The 27,482-nt window shown below is 52.7% G+C and overlaps 2 protein-coding genes across 6 annotated transcripts in view; both read left to right on the plus strand.

The window, feature by feature from the left end:
* The window catches only part of ZNF385A (zinc finger protein 385A), a 28,174-nt gene extending 14,880 nt beyond the window's left edge, over positions 1-13,294 (plus strand). For 4 of the 5 annotated variants that reach the window (XM_056797994.1, XM_056797997.1, XM_056797998.1 and 1 more), the window contains 6 exons: positions 3,037-3,147; positions 5,365-5,527; positions 10,985-11,227; positions 11,495-11,664; positions 11,787-11,882; positions 11,992-13,294. In XM_056797994.1, the coding sequence (XP_056653972.1) occupies positions 3,037-3,147; positions 5,365-5,527; positions 10,985-11,227; positions 11,495-11,664; positions 11,787-11,882; positions 11,992-12,222 (1,014 nt within the window). In that variant the 3' untranslated portion in view covers positions 12,223-13,294. The remainder of the gene's footprint in view (positions 1-3,036; positions 3,148-5,364; positions 5,528-10,984; positions 11,228-11,494; positions 11,665-11,786; positions 11,883-11,991) is intronic. The other variant, XM_056797995.1, reaches the window with a different exon arrangement.
* Positions 13,295-15,639: 2,345 nt separating this feature from the next.
* Positions 15,640-17,970, plus strand: GPR84 (G protein-coupled receptor 84). Its single transcript, XM_056797999.1, has 2 exons — positions 15,640-15,937; positions 16,404-17,970. Exon 2 carries the CDS (start codon positions 16,427-16,429, stop codon positions 17,612-17,614), a length of 1,188 nt encoding a protein of 395 aa, XP_056653977.1. The 5' UTR covers positions 15,640-15,937; positions 16,404-16,426; the 3' UTR covers positions 17,615-17,970.
* Positions 17,971-27,482: the final 9,512 nt, after the last annotated feature.

Below are 27,482 nucleotides of genomic sequence, written 5' to 3' on the forward strand. Positions count from 1 at the left end.
TTTGGAATTCTGCAGGGGTTCGGGGCTGGGGAAAGGGGGAAGAAATCAAGAGAGGGCTTGGGGCACCTGGCTGTATCAGAGACAAGGCTATGGAAGGGAGGGGGATCAAAGCCCCCTCCTCAATTTCCCTTTCTGTTTCTCCTTGCTTCCCCCCACCCCATACACATAGCGCCCTTCTAGATTTATTTCTCCTCAGCTTCTCAAGAAGACAAGCCACTTTGGGTTTTAGTCTTTGAAGACCTCTGGGGGCATATATCTTGGGGGCCCCCACACAGAAGGACTCTGGATCCCAGGAAAGGGCCCAGATGTGGGGATGGGCTTTAGAATCTTCAGGACCGAGAGCTAGGTCACTTCAGTCCCCTGACCTTGGCCTGAACCATTCCTTCTCTGGAGAGAATTGGGCCCAGGCGCTCTGACACCAAGGCTGACATTTATTCCAGTTTCCTGGGAAGGAAGATACCCAGAGGGGGATTGTCTGGCTTTGGCATCACCCAGCCTTCCCTCTGGAGAGAGGGTGGACCCCCACTCCCCCACCCCACCCCCAATCTGGTATTTACAGCGTTAAACTAGACCTTTCCTGGAACCTGGGAGTAGGATGAGGGAGCTCTGTCACCCTGAAGGAGAGAGGGACAGAGAGAACTGGACAGGGCCAGCTGTGGGGCAGGAAAAGGCGAGAAAAGAGTTAGAAAGAGACAATCAAAGGGCAGTGTCAGAATCATTGTCACTACTGAGGGGCCTCAGCACCCCAGGCAGAAGGCAGGAACTGGGGGGCTCGTCCTTCTTCCTTCACCCCCTTTCTATCCCCCTCCTACCCCCCCCCCCCAGTACACACATACACACCGTTCTCTCTAACCCAGCTCATCCGACTTGGGTTTCTTGGCCCATATTGAGTTTCAGGTTGGGCTGAATCCCCAACCCCCACCCAGCATGTGAAGAAACAGAGGGGACCAGGGGGCCAAGGGGGCAGGGTTTAGGGTCTCAGCCTGGAGGCCTAGGTCTGGCAAAGGAGACTGTGTCACTTCTATTCTCTTTTTTTTCCCTCTTTCTCTTTTTCTTTCTCCCCTCTTTCTCAATCTCTCTCCTCTCTCCTCTTCCTCCTTTTCTCTCTCCCCTCCATCTCTCCATCCCTCTCTTTCTCATACATCACACATTGATGTAATTGCCAGTTCACCTTATATCTATACACAGATCACCACATATGTAGATTATACAACCGAGCCCTTCACCCATGTCTCTAGCCCTGCACACACTGAGATAGATAAGCTGCTGACGTCTTAGAAGCACATGATACCCATTCACGTCCCACCCATACACAAAGACTCATCCCAGCATGCTTAATACATACTCTCTCTGTCTCTGTCCCTCTCTCTCTCTCTCTGTCTCTCTCTCTGTCTCTGTCTCTCTCTCTCTCTCTCTCTCTCTCTCTCTCTCTCTCTCTCTCTCTCTCTCTCTCTCTGTCCCTCTCTCGCTCTCTCTCTCTCTGTCTCTGTCCCTCTCTCTCTCTCTCTGTCTCTCTCTCTTTCTCTCTCTCTGTCTCTGTCTCTGTCTCTCTCTCTCTCTCTCTCTCTCTCTCTCTCTCTCTCTCTCTCTCTCTGTCTCTGTCTCTCTCTCTCTCTCTCTCTCTCTCTCTCTCTCTCTCTCTCTCTCTCTCTCTCTCTCTCTCTCTCTCTATTTCTCTCACACACACACACACATGCACGCGAGCGCACACACACCCCCTTCCCCTGGTTGGCTTCTCCATGGATGTGGGCTGGGTCTTTCAGGAGAAAGTCAATATTGACACCTGTCCATCAAACGCTTTTTCTGGATGATGAAGCCAAGGCTACTAGCACTCCCATTACCAGGACTTGGGGGGTCACTGTCAGTGACCTTCCTCATTCTGAACTCCTGTCTCCCTTCCCCCTTTTAGCACAGTTATTGGAAATGGCTAGATGGGAGCCAAACTGCCTGGGTCCTGTCTGCTCACCTCCCTGATTTGCTTTTCAAAAGCAGAGTCTCTCTGGAAACAGTGAAACCAGGGCAGGGGGAGTTCAGCCATGGAGCTAAGGATCTTGGAACCCCCAGCTACACGCCCTCACTTGACCCCTCCATCTGGATGATTATGCTTCAACCCCAGCTTGGCCCCATTCCTATGGGTGGTCCCTGTCACCACCCATTCCTCCCTATCCCCAGCTGCATTCCAGGCCTGGCACTCCCAGGCCCCCTAAGAAGAGAGGGGCTAGAAATGGGGGGCGGTGAGGAGGAGCTATTGTCTGGTGCTGGGGTCCCTTGGCTCCATCCTTTGGCCTCTCCTGGCCCCCTGTGGCAGAAGAAGGCTTCATAGGAACTCCCATCTCCTCCCCTCCCCATGTGGGCTCTTGGCAGGCAGCTGAAGAGACATCTGCTGGCCCATCTCCCCATGTGGAGGGAGAGATGCTTTTCAGATCCTGAGCAGCACCACAGCCTTGGCCCTGGAGGTCTTACAGCTCAGGGAGAGATGGCTCACAAGAGTCCTCTTCCTCTAGCCAGGGGGAACTCTGAGGAGGGGCCAGGGGGTCCTCGCTTCCTCCCACCCACCCAACCTCATTCATGTGCTGAATCCCAGCAGCTACATTTGAGGAGTTTCTCTGGCCACCAAGTGGACTGTTGAGACTAGAAAGCCAGAGACGAGGTCACTGATAACTTTTTTTGACACTCCATTACCATAGAGTCAAGCCCTTCCCCACCCCCAAAGTATTCCCCAAGAGGAGCAGGACCCAGGAAGAGACAAGGTTGATTGGGGGAAAGGATCTCACTCAGCTAACTTGGGTTCTGAGGTGACTGGCCAATGGTAGAAGGGATGAGGTGAGGGATCGGGGATGTTGGGGTTGGGAATCCTGGGGCTGACAGGAAGAGAGGGCATGGAAGCTGGGAGCACTGGGCACTTCAGCTGGGGGAGCGAGGTGGCTGATGTGGAAACTGGCCTGGAGATGATAAAAGAGGGGTCTCCCTTTTTTGGCCTTTGGAGACTGGGGCCGTATGCCAGGGTCTGTGACTCACTCCTGACTCTGTTCTCAGATGGATCCCGTGCAGAAGGCTGTGCTGTCCCACACCTTTGGGGGACCTCTACTCAAGACCAAGCGGCCAGTCATTTCCTGTAATGTCTGTCAGATCCGATTTAATTCCCAGGTGAGGGGCCCAGCTCAGCTAAAGGGAGCAAGACTGGCAGGAGCCAGGGGGCCATTAGGATGAGCAGAATAGAGATTGGTGGGCCACTGGAGGGACAGGAGGGGGTCTGGAGGCACAGTGTGGGGATGTGGGGACTGGGGGAAATTGGGAAGAGGGACAAGGCTTCGTTTACTTTGGATAGGAAATACATAATTCACCCATGATCTACTTTACTACACCAGACAACTTGGATTCTTTCTTGGTTCCCCTCAGGCCCCCTTCAGACAAGAGACCATCCATCCCTCCCCTTAGTGCCCGTTAGCTCAAATCTTCACAGAAAGCTGGGAAATTCCTTGGCCTGGGGAATTTCCAGATGGAGAGACCAGGGTTGAAAAAAGGAGCAATATGTGGTGCAAAAGCAAGCAGGGTGGCTAGGATGCCCTTTGGGGAGGTGGCTGGTTTTCCTGTCTGATGCAAGGAGAATCTGTGACCTCTCATCAGCTCTTTCCTATGTAACTTCCTTTTCTCTTTCCCCCACTTCTCTCCCGGCTAACACATGGATGAACTGGCACCCACATATACAAAACACATCTACTCCCTCCCCAGGGCCCCAGAAAGAACCGCCTGGAACCCAGGTGGCTGATCTTCCCCTGCTGAGACCGTCTCCTGTCTCGATTTGGGGTTTTGGTGGGATTTAAGTGCTTTGGGATCTTTTAGGGGGAAACAGCAACATTTCGTTCTGCTGGACCTCTGAACAGTGGACACTGTCTAGTTTCTGTCTGCTTCTTCTTCCTTCTCTTCCATGCTGATGGGCTCCGTCTTCTTCCCAGCCCTCAACTGACTCCCAGCCTGCTGAGTCTGCTCTGTCCTCCCCAGCCCTTACATTCCTACCTCTATCCCCAGGACCTTTGTGGCTCCTGGGATCTTCTCCACCGTCCTGGGGGAGGGGAGGGGACAGAGATCCAGGGGATGGTGGGAAAGACCCAGGGGAAGGGGATTCACCCCCTCGGAGCCAGCTCCAGACCCACACATCCAACTCCCCTGGACTTCTTGCTCGGATTGCCGGGGTATGGAGAGACCCAGACCTAGGCAGACAGCTCCCCTTTCCTCCCGTTGCCTTCTCCCACCCCCTACTGTGGGCTCTGTTTTGACAGCTGTCTCTGCTTCTGTCTCTGTCCTTTCTGCTAGAGCTAGAAAGCTGATCCAGAGGGCCTGTGGCCAGGGTCCTCCAGGGTCCCTGCCATGGAGACCTCAGGGGAAACAAGACCCAGGAGGACAATCAGGACAGGGACCCAGGCATATCTACCCCAGTCCCCATCCTCAAATATTGTGCTAAAACAGGACCTCCAAAAGACAGTGGGGGGGACATCTGGGAGTCTGGGGAGGCAGCAGCCAGAGTGGTTTCCAGGCCCTTCCCAAGAATAGACTAGCATTCAGTTCTTGGGGAGGCATCTATTCCCTTCCCCCTTCCCGAAGGGCTGGGGAGGACGGACTAGTCAGAGACAGGCTACTGGAACAATCCAAGGGTCAGAGTTGGAGAAGGAACAGAAAGGGGCTGGGGTATCCCTCATTTCTAGGTATAGACATTCTTAACCTGAATAAATAGGGTTTAAAAAAATTGGGAGGTGGGACAGCTAGGTGGCTCAGTGGATTGAGAGCCAGACCTCAAGATCAGAGGTCCCGGGTTCAAATCTGGCCTCAGATGCTTCCTAGCTGGGTGACCCTGGGCAAGTCACTTAACCCTAATTGCCTAGTCCTTACCACTCTTCTACCTTGGAACCAACACATGGTGTTGATGGAAGGGAAGGGTTTAAATTTTGTTTTTAATAACTGTATTTAAGATTACTGATTTCCTTTGTAATTCTGTGTATCTTATTTTATGCGTTTAAAAATATGATTCCAAGAAGGGGTCCAAATTGGTCCAGGGCACAAAAAAAGGCTGAACCCTTTTCTAGGACCTGAGAACATGCATATCCGGGTTCTGGAAGCACTCCTGCTTTTTCTCCATCATTTGAACATTGAACACTCCCCCACACCATTGAGATCATTCACAATCAGTTATAGATCCCCAAAGGTTAAGATGATTCCTGGGTTCTCTCTTCCTCTCCCACTTCTCCTCCAGCAGTGAGAACTCTGGCAGAAGGGATGGAGAGGCTTTGTGTAGAGAGGGGAGGCATGGTTGGTGAGGGGCAGACGGAATGGATCCTCAAGTGCTCTTCTGATTCCCCTGTTCCACAGAGCCAGGCAGAGGCACACTACAAGGGCAACCGGCATGCCCGACGTGTCAAAGGCATCGAGGCGGCCAAGACCCGGGGCAAAGAGCCCGTCGTCAAGGAACCCGGAGACCCAGCCCCAACTGGCAACAGCCCTCCCAGTGAGGACAGAGGGGCCCTTCGCCCAGGTGTGTCTGTCATTGCCATGTTACACACATATTATAGGGATACACTTATATGTACATGCATGTTTCTCTGCATCTGTCTGGCTCTACTTGCCTTTATATCTCTGGCTCAAGTACAAGGGAGGAAAGACATATTAGACCGGGAAAAAAAGATCTAGGAATCTCAGTGGACTACAAGCTCATTATGGGCCAATGGTGGGAGCTTGCAGGCAAAAGAGCTAATAGGTTACAGAGAGGCATAGATTCCAGGAAATGAGGAGGTGAGAGTCCCATTGTACTCTGTTGAAGGCGTTGGAAACATACAGCCTGGAGAAGACTCAGGGGGCCATTATATGGCTTCAAGTACTTGAAAGAAGGATTAAGCTTGGTCTGCAGGGCTCCAGAAAACAGAACCAGGAGCCATAGGCGGAAGCTGCAAAGAAGCAAAGTTGAAAACTTCCTGTAGTTAGAGTTGTCCAGCAGCATAAAGGATTGCCTTGGGAAGGGATGGCTTTCACTCCACCGGAGAGCTCCAAGGAAAGGAAAGATGACCACTTGGGAATTCTTCAAGGTCTTCCTTCCAACTCTGAAATCCTGATCTTGGTCGTGCTTGACTCTTTGTGCCTCTGGATTTCTTTGGATTCTCTTTCAGCTTCTGTCCCAATACCTCCACCCCCACCCCGTCCCATTCTCATCTCTCTTTCTCTCCCTTTCTCTTTTTCTCTCCCCCTCTCTTCTCCCTCTCTCTCCTTTCTTCCCTCTCTCCCTCCCATTCTCATCTCTCTTTCTCTCCCTTTCTCTTTTTCTCTCCCCCTCTCTTCTCCCTCTCTCTCTTCTTTTCCCACCCTCTCTCTCCCCTCCCATTTTCATCTCTCTTTCTCTCCCCCTCTCTTCTCTCTCTCTCCTTTTTTTCCCCTCTATCTCCCCCTCTCATTCTCATCTCTCTTTCTCTCCCTTTCCCTTTTTCTCTCCCCCTCTCTTCTCTCTCTCTCCTTTCTTCCCTCTCTCCCTCCCATTCTCATCTCTCTTTCTCTCCCCCTCTCTTCTCTCTCTCTCCTTTCTTCCCTCTCTCCCTCCCATTCTCATCTCTCTTTCTCTCCCTTTCTTTTTCTCTCCCTTATCCGTTTCTCTCCTCTCTCTCCTTTTTTCCCTCTCTCTCTCTCCCCCTCCCATTCTCATCTCTCTTTTTCTCTCCCTTATCCCTGTTTCTCTCCCTTCTCTTCTCTCTCTCTCTTCTTCTCCCCCTCCCATTCTCATCTCTCTTTCTCTCCCCCTCTCTTCTCTCTCTCTCCTTTTTTCCCCTCTATCTCCCCCTCTCATTCTCATCTCTTTCTCTCCCTTTCTCTTTTTCTCTCCCCCCTCTTCTCTCTCTCTCTCCTTTCTTCCCTCTCTCCCTCCCATTCTCATCACTCTTTCTCTCCCTTTCTTTTTCTCTCCCTTATCCGTTTCTCTCCTCTCTCTCCTTTTTTCCCTCTCTCTCTCCCCCTCCCATTCTCATCTCTCTTTTTCTCTCCCTTATCCCTGTTTCTCTCCCTTCTCTTCTCTCTCTCTCTTCTTCTCCCCCTCCCATTCTCATCTCTCTTTCTCTCCCCCTCTCTTCTCTCTCTCTCCTTTCTTCCCTCTCTCCCTCCCATTCTCATCTCTCTTTCTCTCCCTTTCTTTTTCTCTCCCTTATCCATTTCTCTCCTCTCTCTCCTTTTTTCCCTCTCTCTCTCTCCCCCTCCCATTCTCATCTCTCTTTTTCTCTCCCTTATCCCTGTTTCTCTCCCTTCTCTTCTCTCTCTCTCTTCTTCTCCCCCTCCCATTCTCATCTCTCTTTCTCTCCCCCTCTCTTCTCTCTCTCTCTCCTTTCTTCCCTCTCTCCCTCCCATTCTCATCTCTCTTTCTCTCCCTTTCTTTTTCTCTCCCTTATCCATTTCTCTCCTCTCTCTCCTTTTTTCCCTCTCTCTCTCTCCCCCTCCCATTCTCATCTCTCTTTTTCTCTCCCTTATCCCTGTTTCTCTCCCTTCTCTTCTCTCTCTCTCTTCTTCTCCCCCTCTCATTCTCATCTCTCTCCCCCTTTCTCCCTCTCTGTCTCTGTCTCTCTCTTCCCCCTTCTCTCTCCTCTCCTTCTGTGTCTTGCCCCCTCCTCTCTTGTTCCCTCTGTCTTCAAATATATACAAATATACATAGGAGTAGGAAATATACCTATAGATGTAGAGAGGAAAACCCTATATATGTGTATATGTGCATATACAGTGGTGTGCAAACTGGGATGAATAATGAATTGGGATTAGATTAATAAGGTGTATTGGCATATACATTTAACCATGCATCTTTATAAAATATTTGATTTGCAATCTGACTTCCCTTTGCCATAATCATTAGTTTTTGAGTTTTTAAAAATTCTTACCTTCTGTCTTGGGATCTATTCTAAGTATCAGTTCCAAAAACAGAAGAACTCTTAAGGGCTAGGCGATTGGGGTTAAGTGCCTTGGCCAGGGGTCACCCAGCTAGGAAGTATCTGAGATGAGATTTGAACCCAGGACCTCCCATCTGTAGGCTTGACTATTCAACTGAGTCACCTAGCTTCCTCCATAATCACTAGTTTTACATGATTCTGCAATGAGTTCATAAGATTCTAACACACATTCTTTAATTCCTTATTATAAAACCACATTTTAATCACACTGGACTTTACGTTTACCTTAAGAGGAACAATCTGTATTTTTAAGTTGAGCTTTTGTTATAAGACATGACTTTTAAACCCTTACCTTCTGTCTTAGAATCAATATAGTGTGTTGGTTCCAAGGCAAAAAAGCGGTAAGGGTTAGGCAGTGGGGTTAAGCGACTTGCCCAGGGTCACATAGCTAGGAAGTATCTGAGGCCAAATTTGAATCCAGGACCTCCCATTGAGCCACCTAGGTGCCCCCATGGTCATGGGTTTTCAATGAAGTTTCTACAAAGACCACTAAGGCATATTTATCTCCATTTCTAGGATAAGTTGTTTATCTTTTCATGGTATGTCAAGGCCCAAAATTGTGTGGCAATATTCCGTCTCCTTTGAAGAATTGACATAATTCTAGAATAATTCTACTTCTTGAGAATCAGTCAGTATCTTTGACAAAACAAAAAAATCAATATATTTAACAGAGAGCTGATCATTCCCTCAGTGGGGATAAGAAGACTTCCAGGTTCCAGGAAAACAAAACAAGACAAAATCCCAAAACTTTTTTTTTGTTTTTTGGTGGATATTTTACAGTCTGATGAAGAAGCCTACATCCTACAGGCTCATTTGGACTCCTGACAACAGTTTTGAATGAATGAATTCAATGAATGAATTCATCCTTGAGTGAAAAAGTGAGTTTTGTCAGTAAAAAATCACATTTTTTCCTAATCGTCAGTAATCCAGTCTTTGTATTGTCTTGCCTATGACAAGCATTTCTTCTTCATAACAGTGGTGAGCTGGTTTTTTTTTTATTTGTCTTTTCACTTTTCTTCCAAGTTCAAGAACCCTTCAGTGCACTCCAGAGGAATCAATAACAGCCCATCCAGCTGCCAGATCTCTCTGAAGGTCTTTGCTTGTTTTTCGAGAATTAATTAGACTGTTTCACAGCAATCGTTTTTCCAGTTCTTGGCATTGTTTTTTTTGGTTTTGACCTCACTTTCCTTTGTGCTTCAGTGCAACTGATCTTGTTTCATTGTGGGCTTGAATGAACCTTGAAATGCTTGGCTTCCCCACACCAACAGCTTGCTGTGATATCTCTAATGGTCATTGAAGTGTGCTCATTAGGAGCAACACCTTTTGCATGTTTCCTTGGAGTAATATCCACTCTAAAAAGCACAGACTAAAGAGAGTGAGGACAGGAAGTCTGGCATTAGCTGACAGAATTAGCTAAGGATGGGGAGACTGGCCCAATCAGGTTTCCTCTGGTCAAGGTCAGGCAGCCTATCACCAGCAGAAGCATGACCAGGGCTGTCACAAAATGAAAACAGATCAAAAGGATTGCTTGTCCCAAGGCATTTGCACACCACTGCACATATATAGTGAGTGCTTTATCCTCTCTGCATTTATGTCTCAGCCCCTCTCTTCATTCCCAGCTGTCCCCACCTAGGTAAGCCCATGAGCCAAGCCCAGAGACCCCGGTGATCTGGAGTTTCCATCCTGTCACCCCCTAGCCCTACCACACCCTCTCCAGCCTTTCCCAGCACAGAATCCCTTCTGTGTTCCCAGCCCATGACTCAGAGGAGGAGGTAGAATTGGCAAGGTCTTGACCTGGCTCCCCTCCCCAAGAAAAGGGGGCCCCTTCACTAGGGATGGGGAGGTTCAGGACTCCTGAGTCGTCCTCCCTCTCCAGCCCATTCTCCTCTCTTTGGGAACAGGGCAAAGGGGAACTAGACTGGCAGTCCGGAGACTTGGGTTCTGACGAGCCATGACCTTGGACAAGTCATTTGTCTGGACCTCGACTTCCTCTCGTGTTCAAATGAAGAGGTTGGACTGGATGGCCTCGGACAGAGATCCCCTTTAACTCTAAATGTCTGATCCTCTGAGCTCTGCCAGCCAGAGGCCATTCCAGATCCAGTTTAGAGTCAGGAATCAGAGAGAGGAATGGGCGGGGGAGGATGCATGTGGACTGGCCATACTCCCCGCCCAGGCCTCTCTGTTCCTCCTCCTCCCTCCCTCCTGGCCTCACCAGCCCCAAATTGGGTGTGAAGGAGGCATGGGACTTTGGAGCTAAGGGAAACCCACTGGGAGAGATACCCAGAGGCCAGCAGCCTCAGCTCTCCAGGCTTGCTCGACTCTAAGGACCGTTGTCAAGAGCAAATGAGATGGAGGGAAATAAAGCTTTGCAAGCTCGAACGTGGTCCGAATGGCAGCCACAGAAAGGACAGGGCACCGGTAGGCAGGCTGGACGGACGGACGGACGGACGGACGGACGGCTCCCTCCGGCCAGCAGCATCCCTCAGCCCCTCTCTGACCCGGAAACTGGATCGGGTGGAGGAGCTGGAGTTTCCCCCGTTGGGAGTTGAGGCTAGAGCCCAGACCAGGACTAGAGCCTGTGCATCTTTAATGGAACCATGAATTATAGAGTAGGCCAGCCATGGTCCCGGCAGCGTCCTAGATCCCTGTCTCAGCCCTGATCCCATCTCTAGCCCCTACAACCCATCTCCCCCTTTCTCAGAGCCTCTCCCCCTCCCTTCTAGCTTTCCTGTGTGGGGGTGGGGCAGGCCCTGGGGATCAACCAGGCCCCAAGCCGAGTGAGGCCAGGCCGGGCGGGTCCTGGATCGGCAGAGCTTCTCCAGCCTGGCCAGGCAGCCTGCCAGGATTGTGCTAAGCAGAGAGGGATGTGCTCATTCCCTGCAGGGGAGAACTGGGGGGGGGGGGGGGGGGGACCACTCGAAGGGCAGGCTAGGTACACACTGCAGGGAGCTGGGAGCTCGGGGCCTGGGTTCCTTTGTGTGCGGGGATTCCAGGGTCCCTTCCTCTCCTCATCCTCCCAGTTGTGGTGGAGAACGGGCTGGGCCTGGCCCCCAGATCCCCCGAGAAGCAGCTCGCAGTCCCTTCTCCACCCAGCGTCCCGGAAACTGGCCGGGGTGGGGCCAAGGGCGAAGGGAGGCCTCCAGCCCCCGCTCCGCTCCCGGGGGGCAGCAAGGAGGAGGAAGAAAAGGCGAAGAGGCTGCTCTACTGCGCCCTGTGTAAGGTGGCTGTGAACTCCCTGTCCCAGCTTGAGGCGCATAACAAAGGTAATGAGCCCCTGGGAACACCTTCCCTCAGTTTCCCTGACTCACCCCCTCCTCCCTCCTAGGAGGACCCTGCAGGGCTCTGGGACAGTAAGCACTTATTAAGCGCCAGCTGTGTGCCAGACATGGCGCTCCCCAACCCTAGGGCCTGGGGGGGGGGGTCTCAGGTGGGAAGGACCAAAGGAGCGAAGGCCTGCTTCTCCCTGGGACTTGGGGGGCTGGGGGGCCGTGGGGAATCTGACGCCCTGACCCCCCTCTCATTCGCGGCAGGTACCAAGCACAAGACAATCCTGGAGGCACGCAGCGGGCTGGGCCCCATCAAAGCGTACCCCAGGCTGGGTCCCCCTACCCCCGGGGAGCCCGAGGCCCCTTCCCAGGACCGGACCTTCCACTGTGAAATCTGCAATGTCAAGGTCAACTCTGAGATCCAGTTAAAACAGGTGAGTGGGCCTTCTCTGGGGTGGGGCTTGAAGAGGTGCACCCTGGGAAGAACTAGAGCAGGGGCTGGGGGGACAGCTCCTTCTACCTGCCGCCCACCTGCCCCTCTCGTCCCTCCATCCAGCACATCTCCAGCAGGCGGCACCGGGATGGCATGGCTGGCAAACCCAACCCGCTACTGAGCCGCCACAAGAAGCCACGAGGCGTGGGGGAGCTGGCGGTGAGGCGGGGTGCTCAGAGGGCTGGGGAGGGGGAGGGGGCGGCCCCAAAGGGGGACACGGGGCTGGGCACTGGCAGCCAGGGTGACCCCCTGCCTCTCCCTCCTGCAGGGCACACTGACGTTCTCCAAGGAGCTGCCCAAGTCCTTGGCCGGAGGTCTCCTCCCCAGCCCCCTGGCGGTGGCCGCAGTGATGGCGGCAGCGGCTGGCTCCCCACTGTCACTGCGCCCAACTCCAACTGCTCCTCTCCTCCAGGGCCCCCCCCTCACTCACCCTCTGCTCCACCCGGCCCCCGGGCCCATCCGAACTGCGCACGGACCCATCCTCTTCTCCCCCTACTGACCCCAGCCCTACCCCGCAATCTCCCCCCCATTCCTCTTGGGACCCAGGCTCTGGGCCCCCCCAAGCCCACCCCCCTCCTGGCTTCTCCTGGGAAGGGGTCCCTCTTGCCTCCCCCAGCCCGCCCCGAGGTACGGGGGTTCCAGGAATGGAAAAGGGGAAGCGGGGGAGGGGGGCTTCAGAAGGGGGGGCACCCCAGATCTCAGGGAACCCCACCCCTGCCCCTCCCTCTCCCTCAGAAAGGGGGGGGCATCTCATCCCTAGCCCTTTTGGAGATTACCCCTCTCCCAAAAGCCATGTCCATCCAGTCCCTACCCCCAAACCTAGCACAAAAACGGGGTTCACAAGCCATGTCCAGGGTCGGGGTCCGGGGTGAGGGTCAGGAACGGATTTTCTTGGCAATAATCGGACTCTGGGCCTCCGGATCCCAAACCCCCAAACCCCTAAACCGAAGCGCTTCCGTGAACATCCCCATGGGGGGGCAGGTGGGATCCCGGGTCTTCCTAAGCACTTTGGCATTTTGGCCTGCAGCCTCACTGTGTCCACCTGGCCCGTCCTCCCCTCCCCCACAACGCGTTTGGGGGGTGGCCAATTCCGGGCCCTCCCCCTTTACACACACCCAGTCCGCAGCCTGTACTCCCCCCTCCAGCCCGGGTTTCCACTGTCTTCTCACCAGCACCCATGGTCCATGGGGGTACTGAGGGGGGCAGGGGGTGTCCGTCCAACCCGAATCCACCCCGGCCCTGCCTTCCGCAAAACTGTGAGCGAGCAAAAAGCAATAGAAGCCCCTTCCCCCTGCTCCCCGCAGAAGGATTCGCACCCAGAGCTGTAGCCCCGCTCCCTTTCTCCTAGCCCGGTTACCTCAATCCCCTCCCCACCAGCCCCCTCAACTGCACAACTCGAGTGGGGGCGGGGCCTCTGTGTTTCTCTGTCCTGGGTGTTGTCTGATTCCTGCAGTCCTGGGGAGGCGGCCCCCCATCTGCACCACCAACCATCACCTATTTCTGCTTGATGATGTAGCATCTTCCGCCTCCCAACAATAAAGTCCAGATTCGTTCTGCCCTTGGCTCCCCAAGCCTCAGTCTCTCCATTTTCTTCTCTGGTTCCTTGGAGGGGCGACTGGGGGGGGGGGGGGGGGCCGCGGGATTGGAGACTGACCGAAGGGAGGGGGCATCCTCCGCGAGCCAGAGGGTGGGGAGGATGAGGAATGATCGGTTTCTCCAACTGAGCAGCTGAGTGAGAAGCACCCCCGCTCCCCCCTGCACCCCGTTTAGCGGTTAGCTCAGCCCTCCAGGTAAGGCAGTTACTGCCTAGGCTGCTGCTTTAAGAGGCACAGCGATGCCACAAGGCGGCGTCAGAGACACGCAAATAAAGCTGAGCTCCAGCCCACGGAGGGAGACACTGGCGGTGGCTAGAGAAGGGCGCATTTGCGTCCCCCAGGGCAGCTTCTTCTCCGTCCGAGGACGACGCAAGGCTGCCCAGAGTGCCTAGGAGCACGCGGGTGGCCGTTTGGCAGACTCACGGCCCCCGGAGGCCCCACATTCACCTCTCCCTTACACGGCCAACACACTTTCTGACAATGGTTTGTGGGTACCCAGAGGGCGCGGGTGTGTGAGTGAGAACTCTGGTGCCTTCAGAATTCCGCCCTAGCGTCCTCTCCATCCCTTTCTTTGTATTGACCCGAGATGCTCAAAGTCTTCAGGCTCAGGATCCCTTCATTCTCTTCACCCCCCCCCCCAGGACCCCAAAAGGGCTTTCCTTGGTCTGGTTAAGTCTAGCACTATTTTCTGAATGAGAAATTAAAACGGAAAATTAAAAATATTTATGAAGTCATTAAAAATTAACAAGAATAAACCCATTACCCATCGACATACCATCTTTAATGAAGAATAGCTGTATTGTCCAAAACAAGCAAAACTGAGGGGGAAGAGTTGGCTACATATTTTTGCCCATTTCTTTCATTATTTGGCTTTCCAGAAGAAACTGAATTAGCTTCACGAATTTGCTCCTGCATCCAATCTGGTGCAGTGTGTTGTTTCGGTTGAAGTGTATGAAGAAAATCACAGCGTGGTAGTTGGAAAAGGGAGGAGGATTTTAATAACCTTAGAATTATTAGGAAAATAGTGTTGAGGCCAGGGTTGTTGCCCCAAAGGGTCCAAAGACTGCTCTGAGAACCACTGCTAAGGGTTACCAAACATTTGTATTTACTTCTTGGTTTTCATAGACTTCCCATATCCTCTATTCAATAATGAATGGAGGTGGAATCTAGGTGACTCAGTTGGATAAAGAGTCAAGCCTAGAAACAGAAGGTCCTGGGTTCAAATGTAGCCTCAGATACTTCCTAACTGTGTGACCCTGGACAAGTCACTTAACCCCCATTGCCTCGACCTTACTACTCTTCTGCCTTAGAACCAATACACAGTATTGATTCTAAAATGGAAAGTAAGGGTTTAAAAAAATAATGACAGGAATACATCCTGGAATCTACTGTGCAGATTTACATAAGTAAAATGGAAACGTTAATTAATTTCATTAAGATAATAGTGATTTACCAAATATTCCCTAATCTCTTTGATAAGCTTCTTGAACCCCTATGGGATATTTCAACTAAGGAACCCCTGATCTAGACACTGATCAGGGAGACTGGACCCAGAAAAGCTTAGCTCAGAACCCCACAGATACTCCTTTACTCATGCCTTAGTCTTGAGGAAGTGGGAATAGGAACCGTGAGATAGAAAGAGGAAAAAACAGGGAAGACTCTTCCCTGCACTCTTCAGGGGAGGGGGCAAAACAGACTTTGAGCCCAGAAACAGAGTCCATCTCTGAGTTTATCCAACCCCACAATGAAGAGTAGAACACTGGAAGAAGATAGGAAGGAGTTGAGAGGAGAAGGAGCCTTGGGACCAGGATGAAAAGATGAAGGAAAGCCCAGAGTACTGGAGGAGAGAGTCAAGGGCTTGAGAAATTCCACTGGCTGGAGATACCTGGGGAGAGATGGTGGGACACTTGGAAGGGGAGCCAATGGTAGAGCATTTCCGAAGACTTGATTTAGAGGCTGCGCCTCTGTGGAAGCACACAGCACAGTGCCAACTTTTATTTTTAATTGCTTCTTGGTATGGAGAAAGCTCTCAGATTCCTGAACCTTGCCTCCAGGCAATGAAGATGAATTTGGAGTCATCATTTCAGGCTATGATCTTGTCTCTGCTACTCTGTGACCTGAAGCCATTCACTTCTCTGGACCTCGGTTTCCTCGCCTATGAAATGAAGTGGGGTACATCTCCTGTTGGAAAGAGACCTAGTGAGCACCCTTTTCTAGAGGTCTTCGAGCAAAGGCTGGATGACCATTTGTTGGGAGAGGTGTTCGAGGGGGCTCTCCCACACCGGTATGGATTGGATTAGATGTCCTGCCTTGGGAGGTTGGGGGGGGGGAGAATGGCAGTAGAGGGAGTGAAGATTCCAAAAAGGGAAGAGGCAAGAATTAGAAGGGTCTGGAGCAAGGAAGTGGGTAGGGGAGATTTCTGCAGAGGCCTACCAGTACTTCATCAGCCAGACCGGAAGACAGAAAAGAGGCCAGAGACAGGGGAAGGAATAGAAGGAAGTAACCACAGAATTTAGCAACTCTGGAGTTTCTAGTTGCTTCTTGGGTATAAAATAAGTTTCAGATGCTGGAGATGGGATATCACCCACCATCTGTATCTACCAGTTGCCTGTAACTTGGGTAAGTTGACTTTACATTTCAATTTGTGTGAGGAGGAGTCTACTGCTGTAAGGGAGCCAAGAAGGAAAGAATGTCTACATGTCTTTTCTTTTCTGTTTAATTACCCAAAGAGGGGCAGACCTGGGCTTATTGAGGCACCAGAATCTCTGGTAGAACCAGGGGAGGTCAGAGTGCAGCTGAACTTCCCACTCCGTTGAAGGAAGGAAGTAGAAAACCACTGGAAGTTCAAGGAGTTAATTTGGGAGTCTTTGGGGATAGAGAGTCCTTGGGAAGATAATGAGAGGGCAGGGATCTTGGGAGGGGTTAGGAAGGGAGAAGAAAGATAGAGCGTGGGGAAAAGTGTGAGAATTTTTAAGTTGTATAGTTGGGTAAAATTGGGGTGACTAAGATCACTGAGCTGAAAAAGAGGATACACAAAGGGTAAAAGCTCATACCCCCAACTTCTGATTTGTTCCCCCTTCTGCAGATACCAAGTTCTGACCTTCAACTATGTTGAACACCTCTTATGATGCCAACTTTTCTTGCTACCACCCATCAGTAGTGGGCTATCGTTACTTCGCTGTAAGCTGGGGCATAGTGGTGGCAGGGACTGGTACAGCCGGCAACCTGCTTACTCTGATGATCCTGGCTGCCCAGCCCAAGCTCCGTACTCACTTCAACCTTCTCATTGCCAACCTCACCTTGGCTGATCTCATCTACTGTGCTCTACTGCAGCCATTCTCAGTGGACTCCTACCTCTATCTTCGTTGGCGCACTGGGGCTACATTTTGCCGGGTCTTTGGTCTCCTTCTCTTTGCCACCAACTCTGTCTCCATTCTCACCCTCTGCCTCATTGCCTTTGGCAGATACCTTCTCATAGCTCACCCTACCCTCTTCCCCCGAATCTTTACAACCAAGGGAGTGGCACTGGCATTGGTAGGTACGTGGGTGGTGGGAGTGGCAAGCTTTGTCCCACTCTGGCCCATCTATATCCTGGTGCCCGTTGTCTGTACATGTAGCTTTGATCGCATCCGGGGCCGTCCTTATACCACCATCCTAATGGGCATCTACTTTGTTCTTGGGCTTAGTTGTGTTGGCATTTTCTACTGCCTCATTCACCGTCAAGTGAGGCGAGCAGCCCAGGCACTGGACCAGTACAAACTTCGCCAGGCCAGTCTCCGAGCTGGACATGTGGCTGGGGCTGGAGAAGCCCTACCTGGACACTTTCAGGAGCTGGACAGTGGTGTGGCATCAGGGACAGCCAGTGAGGGACCATCCTCTGAACCGGGCAGTACTGCAACCACTCAGACCCTGGAGAGTGACTCATCCAAGATAGGAAGCCACGAAAACAAAAGAGAGTCCAGGATAGCAAAGAGCAGACAAGGGGTGGCCACCAGCCTGCCATCTGCTAAAGCCACTAGGAAGGCCCAGGATGGCCCATCAGAGTTTGGAAAGGTCACCCGGATGTGTTTTGTTGTATTCCTCTTTTTTTCCCTCAGTTACATCCCTTTTCTACTTCTGAATATATTTGATGCCCAGGTTCAGGCCCCACGAGTCCTGCACATGCTTGCTGCCAATTTTACCTGGCTCAATGGCTGCATCAACCCTGTGCTGTATGCAGCCATGAACCGTCAGTTCCGTGAGGCATATGGGTCTGTCCTGAGACGGGGCCCCCAGAGTTTCCGAAGGCTCCGGTAACACTTCAGGCACTGGCAGGAAATGGATCCCACCTATACCACTAACAAAATGGACATCCTGGCCATGGGTTCAAGCAGGCTGTGTGGGCATCTTCAAGGACTGGGTCCCTTCTGTGCCCATCTCTCCTGCTCCCCCATCCTCACCCCTTGTCTCTCCTCTGAAGAGGAACCAGGGCTGGGACTCCATCGGCCTCAAAATTGGGAAGGCTGAGTTTCAGGTCTGACCCTGAGACCAGGCCTTTCCCTTTCATTTCTCTAGTGGCCTAAGGAACCTCTAAGGGCCCTACAAGGGAAAAGACAGCCAGGATCTATAACCAGAAGATTTCAAAGCCTAATTAAAGTTCATTTGCATCCAGTGACATGTTTGTCAGTTAATGTTTCCCCAGTGGCCTACCTTGCAGCCCTAAGGTTCCCCATTTCTTTGGCCAAATGGGCATCCGGGAAATTACCAGCCTATTCCTAGAGAGCCTCAAGTACTGGCAAGGATCTTTAGTTTTGTCTTTGCCCAGGAAATTGAGCTAGAAATGATGGGGCAGAAGTTGGGGGGCACTGTGGAGATATATTGGGGGGCCTCCACCCCCATCAGCTGGTTCAGCAACCATCCTAACTTCTGAAAGAGGAACATTTGGAACAATGGGGAAGGAACCTCAGGGGCACCTAGAGAGGGGCCCTGGCTTCCTCATGGCAGGAGGAGGGAAGTGGGAAGGTAGTCTGACCATGAAACATGTGTGGCCACTAGGTGATGCTGGTTTCACATTTTCTACCTCAGGTGTGGGGGTGGGGAAGGGCAAAGCTGGGCATCTGGGGCCTGAGAAAGGGGAGTGGGCATCTGCCCAGAAGTTTTGCCCCCTCCCCCAATTATTTCCCTATTTCTCCAAGCTTAGGGTGGGGGGAGAGATGGAGGAGACAACATTAAACAGAAACCAAGATAAACCTCTTTAAACGTCCCAAGGCCATGCCCCTCACCCTCACCCCCACCCCCACCCCATGTTAGGAAGACTTGAACTCATAGGGGGAGGCCAGTTCAGGGAAAATGGAGACAGACACAGACCTTCCTGTCTTCTCTTCTCTTCCCACCCCCACCCCCTTTCCTCAAACATATGGACATTATCATATGCAGGAAATTCAGGCGACTCAAGGAGCTGACCTCCTGCTCTAAGACTCTCTCTTCTAGGATCCCCCTCCTCCCCCTCCTCAAAAGATATTTCACAGTCATGGAGACCCAGTGAAATCTCCACTTTGGGGAGAGGTGTGAGCAAAGGAAATGAAGGAGAGAAGAGAAAGGTGGACAGGCTCCTTAGACAGTCTCCAGAGGGCTGTGATCACTAGAGGATGTGATCTTTCATTGCAGCCATTGGCATTGGGCTTAGGCTCCTGGAGACAGGAGAATTGGAAACTCTCAGAGGGTGAGAAAGCAGCCTACCAGGGGTGGTAGAGCAGGGACCTTTCTCTGAGCTGAAAAGGCCAAAGGGAACTTCTAGGGAAGCTAAGGTGGGTTGGGGCAGCAACAGCCTTCAGAGATGCAAATAGCTGTTGTGTATGTGATCTAAGTGAAAAACTGGAGGGGATCCGAGTATGAGAATACTTAAGAATGAGCATGTATAGGTTCCACTGATGGCTAATGGATGAATTCATTTAGTTCTACTCCGTCCTGTGTATATATGTGCTTCTGGGAAGGAGCATGGCATAGGTTTTTTGTGGGGGTGCATGTTAATGCCTCTTTGTCTCTGTTTCTTATTTGGGCTTGAGTTGGATGTCTTTTCATCAGATTCCTTCTCATTCCTTTTCTCACTTTCTTTTCTTCTCCTCTTCCTCCATCCTTCCTTTTCTCTCTCTCTCTCTCTCTCTCTCTCTCTCTCTCTCTCTCCTCTCTCTCTCTCCCCTCCCCCTGCCTCTTTCTCCCCCCCCCCCCCCTTCTACCCTCTTCCCCTCTCTCTGCTGCTTTCTCTCTCTCTTTCTCTGTCTCTCTCTGGCAGATTTATGGTCATTTCAAGGGCTGCCATTGGCTAAGCTCTGACAGAGTCTGATTTAGCACCCTGCCCCATTGGCTGAGCCTGACAGGCCGATTTACGAGTTGTTCTGCCATTGGCCAAGCTTCCCAGGCTCTGATTTATGGGCCTCTGGCTAGGGGAATTGGGAGGGGGGGTAGTGAAAGAGTAAAAGGGGGGAGAGGAGGGGGACCAGAGAGTGGATGCTCCTCCCCCCTTCTCTCCCATCTTGCTCCTCTTTCCTCTCCCTCCTTCCCTCTTCAAACCTGACCCCCCCTCCCCATCTTCCTCCTCCTTTCTCTCAGGGAGAAAGATAGAAGGACTTGGGAAGCAAGATGGGGGGAGTACAGGAAAGAGAGGGGGAACTGTGGAGGTGGGGCCTGGAAGGAAGAGTGAGGAGAGTAAAGGAGGGGACAATAGGGATGATAGGGCTGGGGAAGAAATGGGGAAATTAAGGGGCAAAAATAAGGGGACTGAGGAGGAAAGGTGGGGACACAGGAAAGCTAAGTTTGGGGGGAGGGAAACGAGATTGGGAGGACTGATGAGGGAGAGAAAGAATTTAGGAAACTGATAGCTTAGAAATAGACTTTTCAGGTCTATTACTTGCCAAACACATGCCCTCCATTCCGAGATCCATCGACACAGGATATGAGGGAGCAACAGGGGAGAATGGAAAAGGGACAGACCCAAGGAAGTGGGAGAAAGAATAATGGGAGCCAGAATTTACTTTGATTTGGAGAGCAGCTTGATAAGAAGAGGTCAGATCCTAAAGGGAAAACAAGGGGTAAGAAGGAGAATTTCCCTAACCCCAAACAGTTTCCTCCTTACTAACCCAAGACACCCAGTAGAGTTTTTCTAGGATATAAAACCAGGAGACCAGAGGAGGGGAGGAGGGGAGGGATCCTGTTGCCCTACCCCCACACTCCTCTGTTTGCTCCTCTTCTCAGCTAAATTTATGACTTCAAGGATTATGGCTCCAGGATTTGGGGATGGTTATGTTCAGTCAATCAACAAATATTTATTTTTCACCTCAATGCTAAGAGTCAAGAATATAAAGAGCAGTGCCCATCCTCAAGAAGCAGGCAGGAAACAGGAGAAATAATGTGTACATATATAAACATCAGGAATGGGTACCAAACAAATACAAGGTAGTTTGGGAAGGGGGGTCTCTGGCAGCTGAAAAAGAGTTAAGGGAAACCAGGGATTCCCAGGAGATGGACGTGAGGAAGGAATCATTCCCAGTGAGGTACGGCTAGTACAATGGCAGAGAAATGAGAGATGAAGCATCATGGGTGAGAAACACCAAGAAGATGGATATAGTCAGAACACAGAGTGTATAGAGAGCAGGAATGAGTAAGACAAGTAGGAAGAAGCCAGTTGAGAGGGCCTTTAAAGACTGAACAGAAGAGTTGTAAATTTGATCTTAGTGGTAATGGAAGCCACTGGAGTCTACCAAGTAGCACTGTGATGTGGTCCAAAATCACTTTGACATTTGTGGGGAGGAGAGACTAAAATCAGAGCCTGGGAGGCCAAATGAGAATAGCTTCCTTTTTGCAACAAATACTCCAGGTGAGAGGTGAAGAGAGCCTGATCTAGGGTGGCACCGGGGTGAAAAGAAAGGCTGTATGGGAGAGTTGTCAAGTTAGAAATGAAAAGATTGGGCATTCTGTGGTTGGCTATGTTGCGCGAGCAAATGGAGGAATCGAGGTTGAGGATTTGGGTGCCTGGAAGGATGGTAATTCCTTCTACAGCAAAGGGAATTTTAGAAGAAGCATTTGGGAGGGAAAAAACAATTTAAGAATGTTGTTGGAGATGCCTCCTGGACAGCCAGTTTGAAATGTCCAATAGGCAGCTGGCAATGTGGGGTAGACCTCAGAAGAGAGATTAGGACTGAAAACATGAATTTGGGAGCCATGTATATAAAGATGATAATAATGAGGGCATCACCAGAGGCTGCGAGAAAAGAAAAAAGGCCTAGGACAGAGTCTTGGGGTATGCTCACACTTATTGGGAATGAGATGTTATGATGAGCCTGGAAGACAGAAGACCGAGAAAGAGTGGTCAGATGTGTAGGAGAAGAACCAGGAGAGCACAGTGTTATTCAAACCCACAGAGGAGGGACTGTCCAGGAGGAGAAGACAATCAAGAGTGTCGAGAGGTTCCAAAGGAGAAAGGTTGAGAAAAGACTATCAAATTTGGCAGTTAAGAGATCATGGGCTGGACAGAGGGGATAGTGTCAGGCCTAGAGTTAGGAAGACTCATTTTCCCAGGTTCACACACTTATTAGCTATGTGAAATTTGGCAAGTCACTTAATGTTGGGGGGGTGGGAAGGAGGAAGGAAGGAAGGAAGGAAGGAAGGAAGGAAGGAAGGAAGGAAGGAAGGAAGGAAGGAAGGAAGGAAGGAAGGAAGGAAGGAAGGAAGGAAGGAAGGAAGGAAGGAAGGAAGGAAGGAAGGAAGGAAGGAAGGAAGGAAGGAAGGAAGGAAGGAAGGAAGGAAGGAAGGATCATTAGTAATTTTGGAAAGCTGTTTCAGTTGAATGATAAAGTAGGAAACCAGATCCAGAGAGTGAAAGGAGAGAAACGTAGAGACATTTAGGGCAAAAAGCTTTTTCAAGGAATCTGACTGAGACCTATGACAGCTGTGTATGGAGGGGGGAATGAAGTGGGCAGTGCTGTCCCTGGTAGGGGTTTTGTTTAGCTTAGTATCTTTCCTCTGCCTCAGCCCCTTCTTCCTCTTCTCTCCCTTGCCCTGGCCAGAAAAGTAAAAACCTTTTCTCATGAGACTGTAGAACCAGGGGAGAGAGAGAGCATGAAGAGCCTTCATTCCAGTAAACTCCCCAGGGGGAACGTGGGAGCTCTTGGAGCAGGCAAAATTGAAAGTAGATCAAGACACTTCTCATGGCCCTCCTCATGGGACGGGGGCTGATGGCTTGGGGAGCCCGGGCATTCTAGTTGCCCTTTATTCTTCCAGCTGTGCTTTGTGAGGAGCGGAGATGAGTCTACAAACCCAGTCATGACTTTTTCTGGCCCGTCACCCCTTTCTACAGGAGAGTCAGATTTGACACCCTCCGACCACCTCCTGGGGTCTGGTCCCTGGCAAAAGTGTGTGGGAATGTGGGGCATGGGGCATCTCCTCCAGGCTCTACCCCCCTCCCCCGCTCTCTTCCCAATCATCCCCACTGCCTGCTGAGAGAATGGAAAAAGTAAAGGTCTTTCCACTGCTCCCAGGGAGCCAAATTATGTTTCTCCACGCCCGCCTTCTGTGACGGGGTTCTGATTTGGATTTGGAGCCCTTCGAAGCCAAACAGGACTTGTTCTGGAACTGGAGAAACTGAGCAAATGATCTGGTGGCCGGAGGTGGATGGACTGGGGAGAGAGGGCCCCAATAGGGCAGAGAGAACTTGGGGCGACCCACTCGCGGAGCTTTTGGTGGCACACTCAGAGATCCTACAGAGAGCTCCTGTTCCCAAAGGCGAGCAGGCTCAGCCCTCATCCTAACCTCACTCTGTGAGCAGGCCAGTCAGCACACACAAGAAAACTGGCTTCCAGGGGAATGGGAGAGGGGAGCTGGGATCTGGGCTGGCCCTTTAAGAGCCACTTAGGGTCAGAGAGCCCAGCTACAGGGAAGGGAAGGAGCTGATGTCAGAAGATAGATGGGCAGCAAGATGGGGATTGATGCTAATGGGGGAGCTAAAGCTAAGTACCCAGACACTCTAAGGGCAGAACTGCAGATCTGTCTTCCTTATACTCACCCCCACCCCACTGCAAACCAGGGCTGTAAATCTGCTGCCCAGATTGGGGAGGGGATCAGACACGTGTCTCTCTCTCTCTCTTTCTCTGTCTCCATCTCTCTCCTTTCTTGTCCTCCTCCCTTCTTCCTCTCAACTTCCTTTGTCTTTTCTCAGCCCTCTGCACTAACACCCACCCACCCATACTCCCCCCTACTCCCATGGACAGCAGGAGGCCTAGAGGGTAGACTGCAGGGAGGACTGACTGGCTGCCAGATGCCAGGGAAGGGAGTGATCATTAGAGGGAAGGCTGGAAAGAGCCAGGGGGCCTCCACTGGCTTCCCAGGCCATTTTAGCTCGCCCCGACTCTCCACGGCTCCACTATGGTGGCCTGGCGCCCAAGGTCAAGGACCAAGGAAAGGGTCTTGAGAAGGCGGCTGGGTACAGAGGGGGCTGGGGAAAAGGTACACGTGTGTGCGTGCATGTTCTGTTCGCTTCCGTTCTCGAGTTCTAGAGTGTGGGAGGGACTCTCGAGGCTGGCTCGATTGGGGAGCCAGCTCGGGAAAAGGCGTGAGCCGTCCGAAGAGAGATATATAGTCCAGTTTCTTGGAAACTCCCAGACCAGCCCATCCCCTCCTCCCTGCCCCACTCCCACTCCCCCCCACGCCCCCCACCCAGCCTGCTGCCAAGAGAACACTCGGGCCAACAGTCTATTTACTGTAAAGGCAGACACACCAGCTCCTTCCCACTTGCCAGGGAGATGGCGGTGGAAGTGGGGGGCCCAAATCCTCAGCGAAAGGGGTGTTGGTGGACTGCTTCAAGGTGACTCAACTGGGCCAATTCTCTCCCTCTCGGGATCTTTGGTCAGCTTTCAGGGCCTCTGAGGAAGTTGTCCCTGATTCGCCCATTCAATCCCCCCAGCTTCGGGTTATGACATGATCTGGAGGTCCCCCTGCCCTCGTGGGGGAACCCCATCACCCCACGGCCGAGGAGAATTCCATCTCTCTCACTGCTCTAGCAGCCCAGTGTCTTTTGCGTGGCCCTAGATGGAACAGAGAAAGTATCTCCTCCTAGTCCTACGCTATTGGTGCCGCCATATTCTGATGGTGATTCTGCCTGTCGGTCTGGCTCCATCTCTGGCACTGTGGGCTTTCTAGCGTGGCCATTGAGTCATTGTCGTCCCCCCGCCCGGCTGGCCGGCCTGCTCCCCGACTTCAGGAGCAAGGGCGGGAGTAAATGAGGCAGGAAGGAATGAGCCATTAGAAGAGGAGGAGGCAGCTCCCCAAGCCCAGTCAGGGTCACTGCCCCCAACCCTTTCCTCCAGCCCACTTCCCCACCCCCACCAATAAATCCTGCCTTTGTCTTCCTCTCCCAGCCGCCCCATAGGCCCGGGGTCAGAGGTTGGGAGTGAGTGTGTGTGTGTGCAGGGGGAGGGGTCAGAGTGTGGAAGGGGGAACAAGAGGGAGAGATGGTCAGGAACAGCTGGTGGGCAGGCAAGGGGGCTGGGGAGGAGTCGGGAAAGGGAAGCGCACCCCCTCCCAGGGGGAATGGGGCCTCTCTGCTTCATTGATTCAGGCTGCAGCATTTGGCCCGCCAACATTCCGAAGGAGCAGCCCGAAATTTCTGGGAAGAGATGGGAAAACACGGGAGTGGCCCCACGGCCAGGAATGGCAAGGAAATGGGGGAGAGGGGTGGGCTTGAGGCAGAAAAGCTAGGGAGGGTCACAAGAGAATGGGAATAGTGTGGGAATGTGCTGCCCTGCCCCCAAACACATAGGATTTATGGTCCATCAGAGGAGCCTGCCTCAGGAGAGCCAGCTATCCCACTGGGCCTTCAAGCCCTTCTCCAAGGGCCGCTTTTCTGTCTTTCTCAGACTTGGCCTTTCTTTAGTGTTTCCCTCCACCCTACGCCTTCCCCATTTTCCCCTTTCTCAGTCTCTCTTTTGTATTTTTGCCTCTCCAGATCCTCCTTTCTTCATCTGGGAGTGGGCTTCTGTTCACTCAAAGCATCCCCTAATCTCTTCCTTTCCCCCCTCTTCCGGGGCCTGGCACCTACAGCCCCCGGGAGATCCCCAGAGAGCTTTCCTGGGAGCTGAGACATCTAAGGGGTTCAGGCCCAGAGAAGGAAGACGGGGTCCTGGACCTTTCTTTGGGCCCCACATCCCTTTGGGGAGTCTGCTGGCTTCTCTGGAGCCCTTCTCTGAATCATTGACATCGCCAAGTGTCAGAGAAGCTAGTGAAGGGGAGATGGATCTGCCTTCATTCAAGCTCACGGACCCCCTCAAGCCTCTCCCCAGCCTCCTTAGGGGTGCACAGTAGAGGAAGAGACCACAGGGCAGGGAGAGAGGCTGAACCCTCAGGGAGGGGTTGGGGGGCCTAGGGCCCTGGAGAGCCTCTGAGCCAGACTGAGGCCTATAAACAAACACAAACTGAGTCACTGATCCAGACTGTGCTGGGAGATAGATGCCAGGTCTGAGCAGAGGCAGGTTCTGGCCAGGTCTGGCTAAACTCCAGACACCCCTGTCTCCTCTGCAGACAGAAACGGAGGCTGCCTGTCCCTTCCCAGACATCCCCCTGCCCTATCCCCCCTCCCTGCCCCAGTGACATCAGCTTTGGCTGCTTGGACCCCTAACGGCCCATGGGCTCTGCGATGACACATCGCTGGGGCGGAGGAAAAGGAAAGCAGAGCCTTGGCCAGGGAGAAGAGGAGTTTGGGGAGCACTTGGGGGACAATGGCAAGAGGAGGGGCCGGGGCTGCAGGGGAACTTGAGAAAGGAGATCTGAGGGGTTCTGGGAACACTAAATCACCCCGCGGGGGGGATCACCCTGTCTGTGCTCAGTAGGGTGGGGAAGGGGTAGGATTTGGGGGGAGGAGATGAATAGAGGAATTGCCACATCTGGCAGGCAGGTGTTTGGCACAATTAAAGCTGCAGTTGGTTTCTCGGCCAAAAAACTGGGGGGGGGGGGGCGCGAGGAGCTGCCAGAGTTCCCTCAGGGGTTGAGAGAGGCTAAGTTTATAAAGCTCAACTGGGGAGGGCTGAGCAGACACACAGAGACAGGCAGGCAGAGAGGCAGACAAGGTGACCCAAACAAAGAGGGACCCAGGCGTTCAGTTCTCTTTGGCTCATGCTGGCTGCTAGAAGACGGCCATCGGGGCTGCAATCCCAGGGTTCTAGCCCCGAGCGGGAGGGGAGGCAGGAGAGGAAGACGGTTGGGATTTGGCTGGATTGGGAAACTGAGGACGGGTCTGCTCAGAACCCCGGGGCCCCGGGGGGGGGGGGGGGGGTTGGAGGGAAGAGCTGCATTTCCTCATCTCAGACAGGAGAGGGCGCTGAGAGCTAACCGTCGGCCCCGTGGAGCTGCGTCTGCCGCATCTTGAGCCCCACATTCTAGACACAGGAGGGGTGGGGAGGAGGGCCACGGGAGTGGGGCTGGTTCCCAGGACTCCCCAGGCTTGCCCATCTTGCCCAGTTCTGAGGCAAACGCCCAGGGAAGGTGTGAACGCCAAGCGTCGGGGGGTAGCCCGTGCAGACCCCGCTCCCCGCCCGCCAAGGATCCCCAAAGCCTCGGCTCGCTGTGGGCTCCTGAGCGGGGAGATAGAACTCCAAGGAAATCAGCACTACGGGCGGCTGGGGGAAGGACAGGCTCCCCTAAAACCCGAGGAGAGGGCGAATAGGAATGGGGAGAGAAACAAAGCTTACTGTCACCGAGGCAACCATAAAACCTCCGGCTAAATCCATCTTGTGAGCTCACCGCCCCATTAACATGCAGGGCCAGGCTCTGCGCCAGCCCCAGCCACATTCATTTGTGCGGAATAAAGGTGGGGGAGGGGGCGGCGCGGAGCGAGAGGCAGGGCTCAGGAGGCTCCGGGGAGCTAGTGAGAAGAGGTTATTTACACCGCCGTCCTGACCTTCTGGAGCAGAGCTGGCTCCGATAAATAACCGGCTCAACACCACTGGGGGGGGGGGGGGGGGGGAGCCGGCTGTCTGCCGCAGCAGCGACCCCCATGCAGGTGCATGTCTCCCGGTTACTGATGGCACCGGAAGGAGGCAGCTAGGAGTGGAGGCGGGATTCAGGCCTCTGGGTCCCAGACCGAGGCGATCAGCCCCCCCCCCCCCCATTCCTGGGTGAAAGAACTGGGAGATACCGAGTC

Source organism: Monodelphis domestica, chromosome 5 (assembly GCF_027887165.1).
Source record: "Monodelphis domestica isolate mMonDom1 chromosome 5, mMonDom1.pri, whole genome shotgun sequence".
Classification (NCBI taxonomy): domain Eukaryota; kingdom Metazoa; phylum Chordata; class Mammalia; order Didelphimorphia; family Didelphidae; genus Monodelphis; species Monodelphis domestica.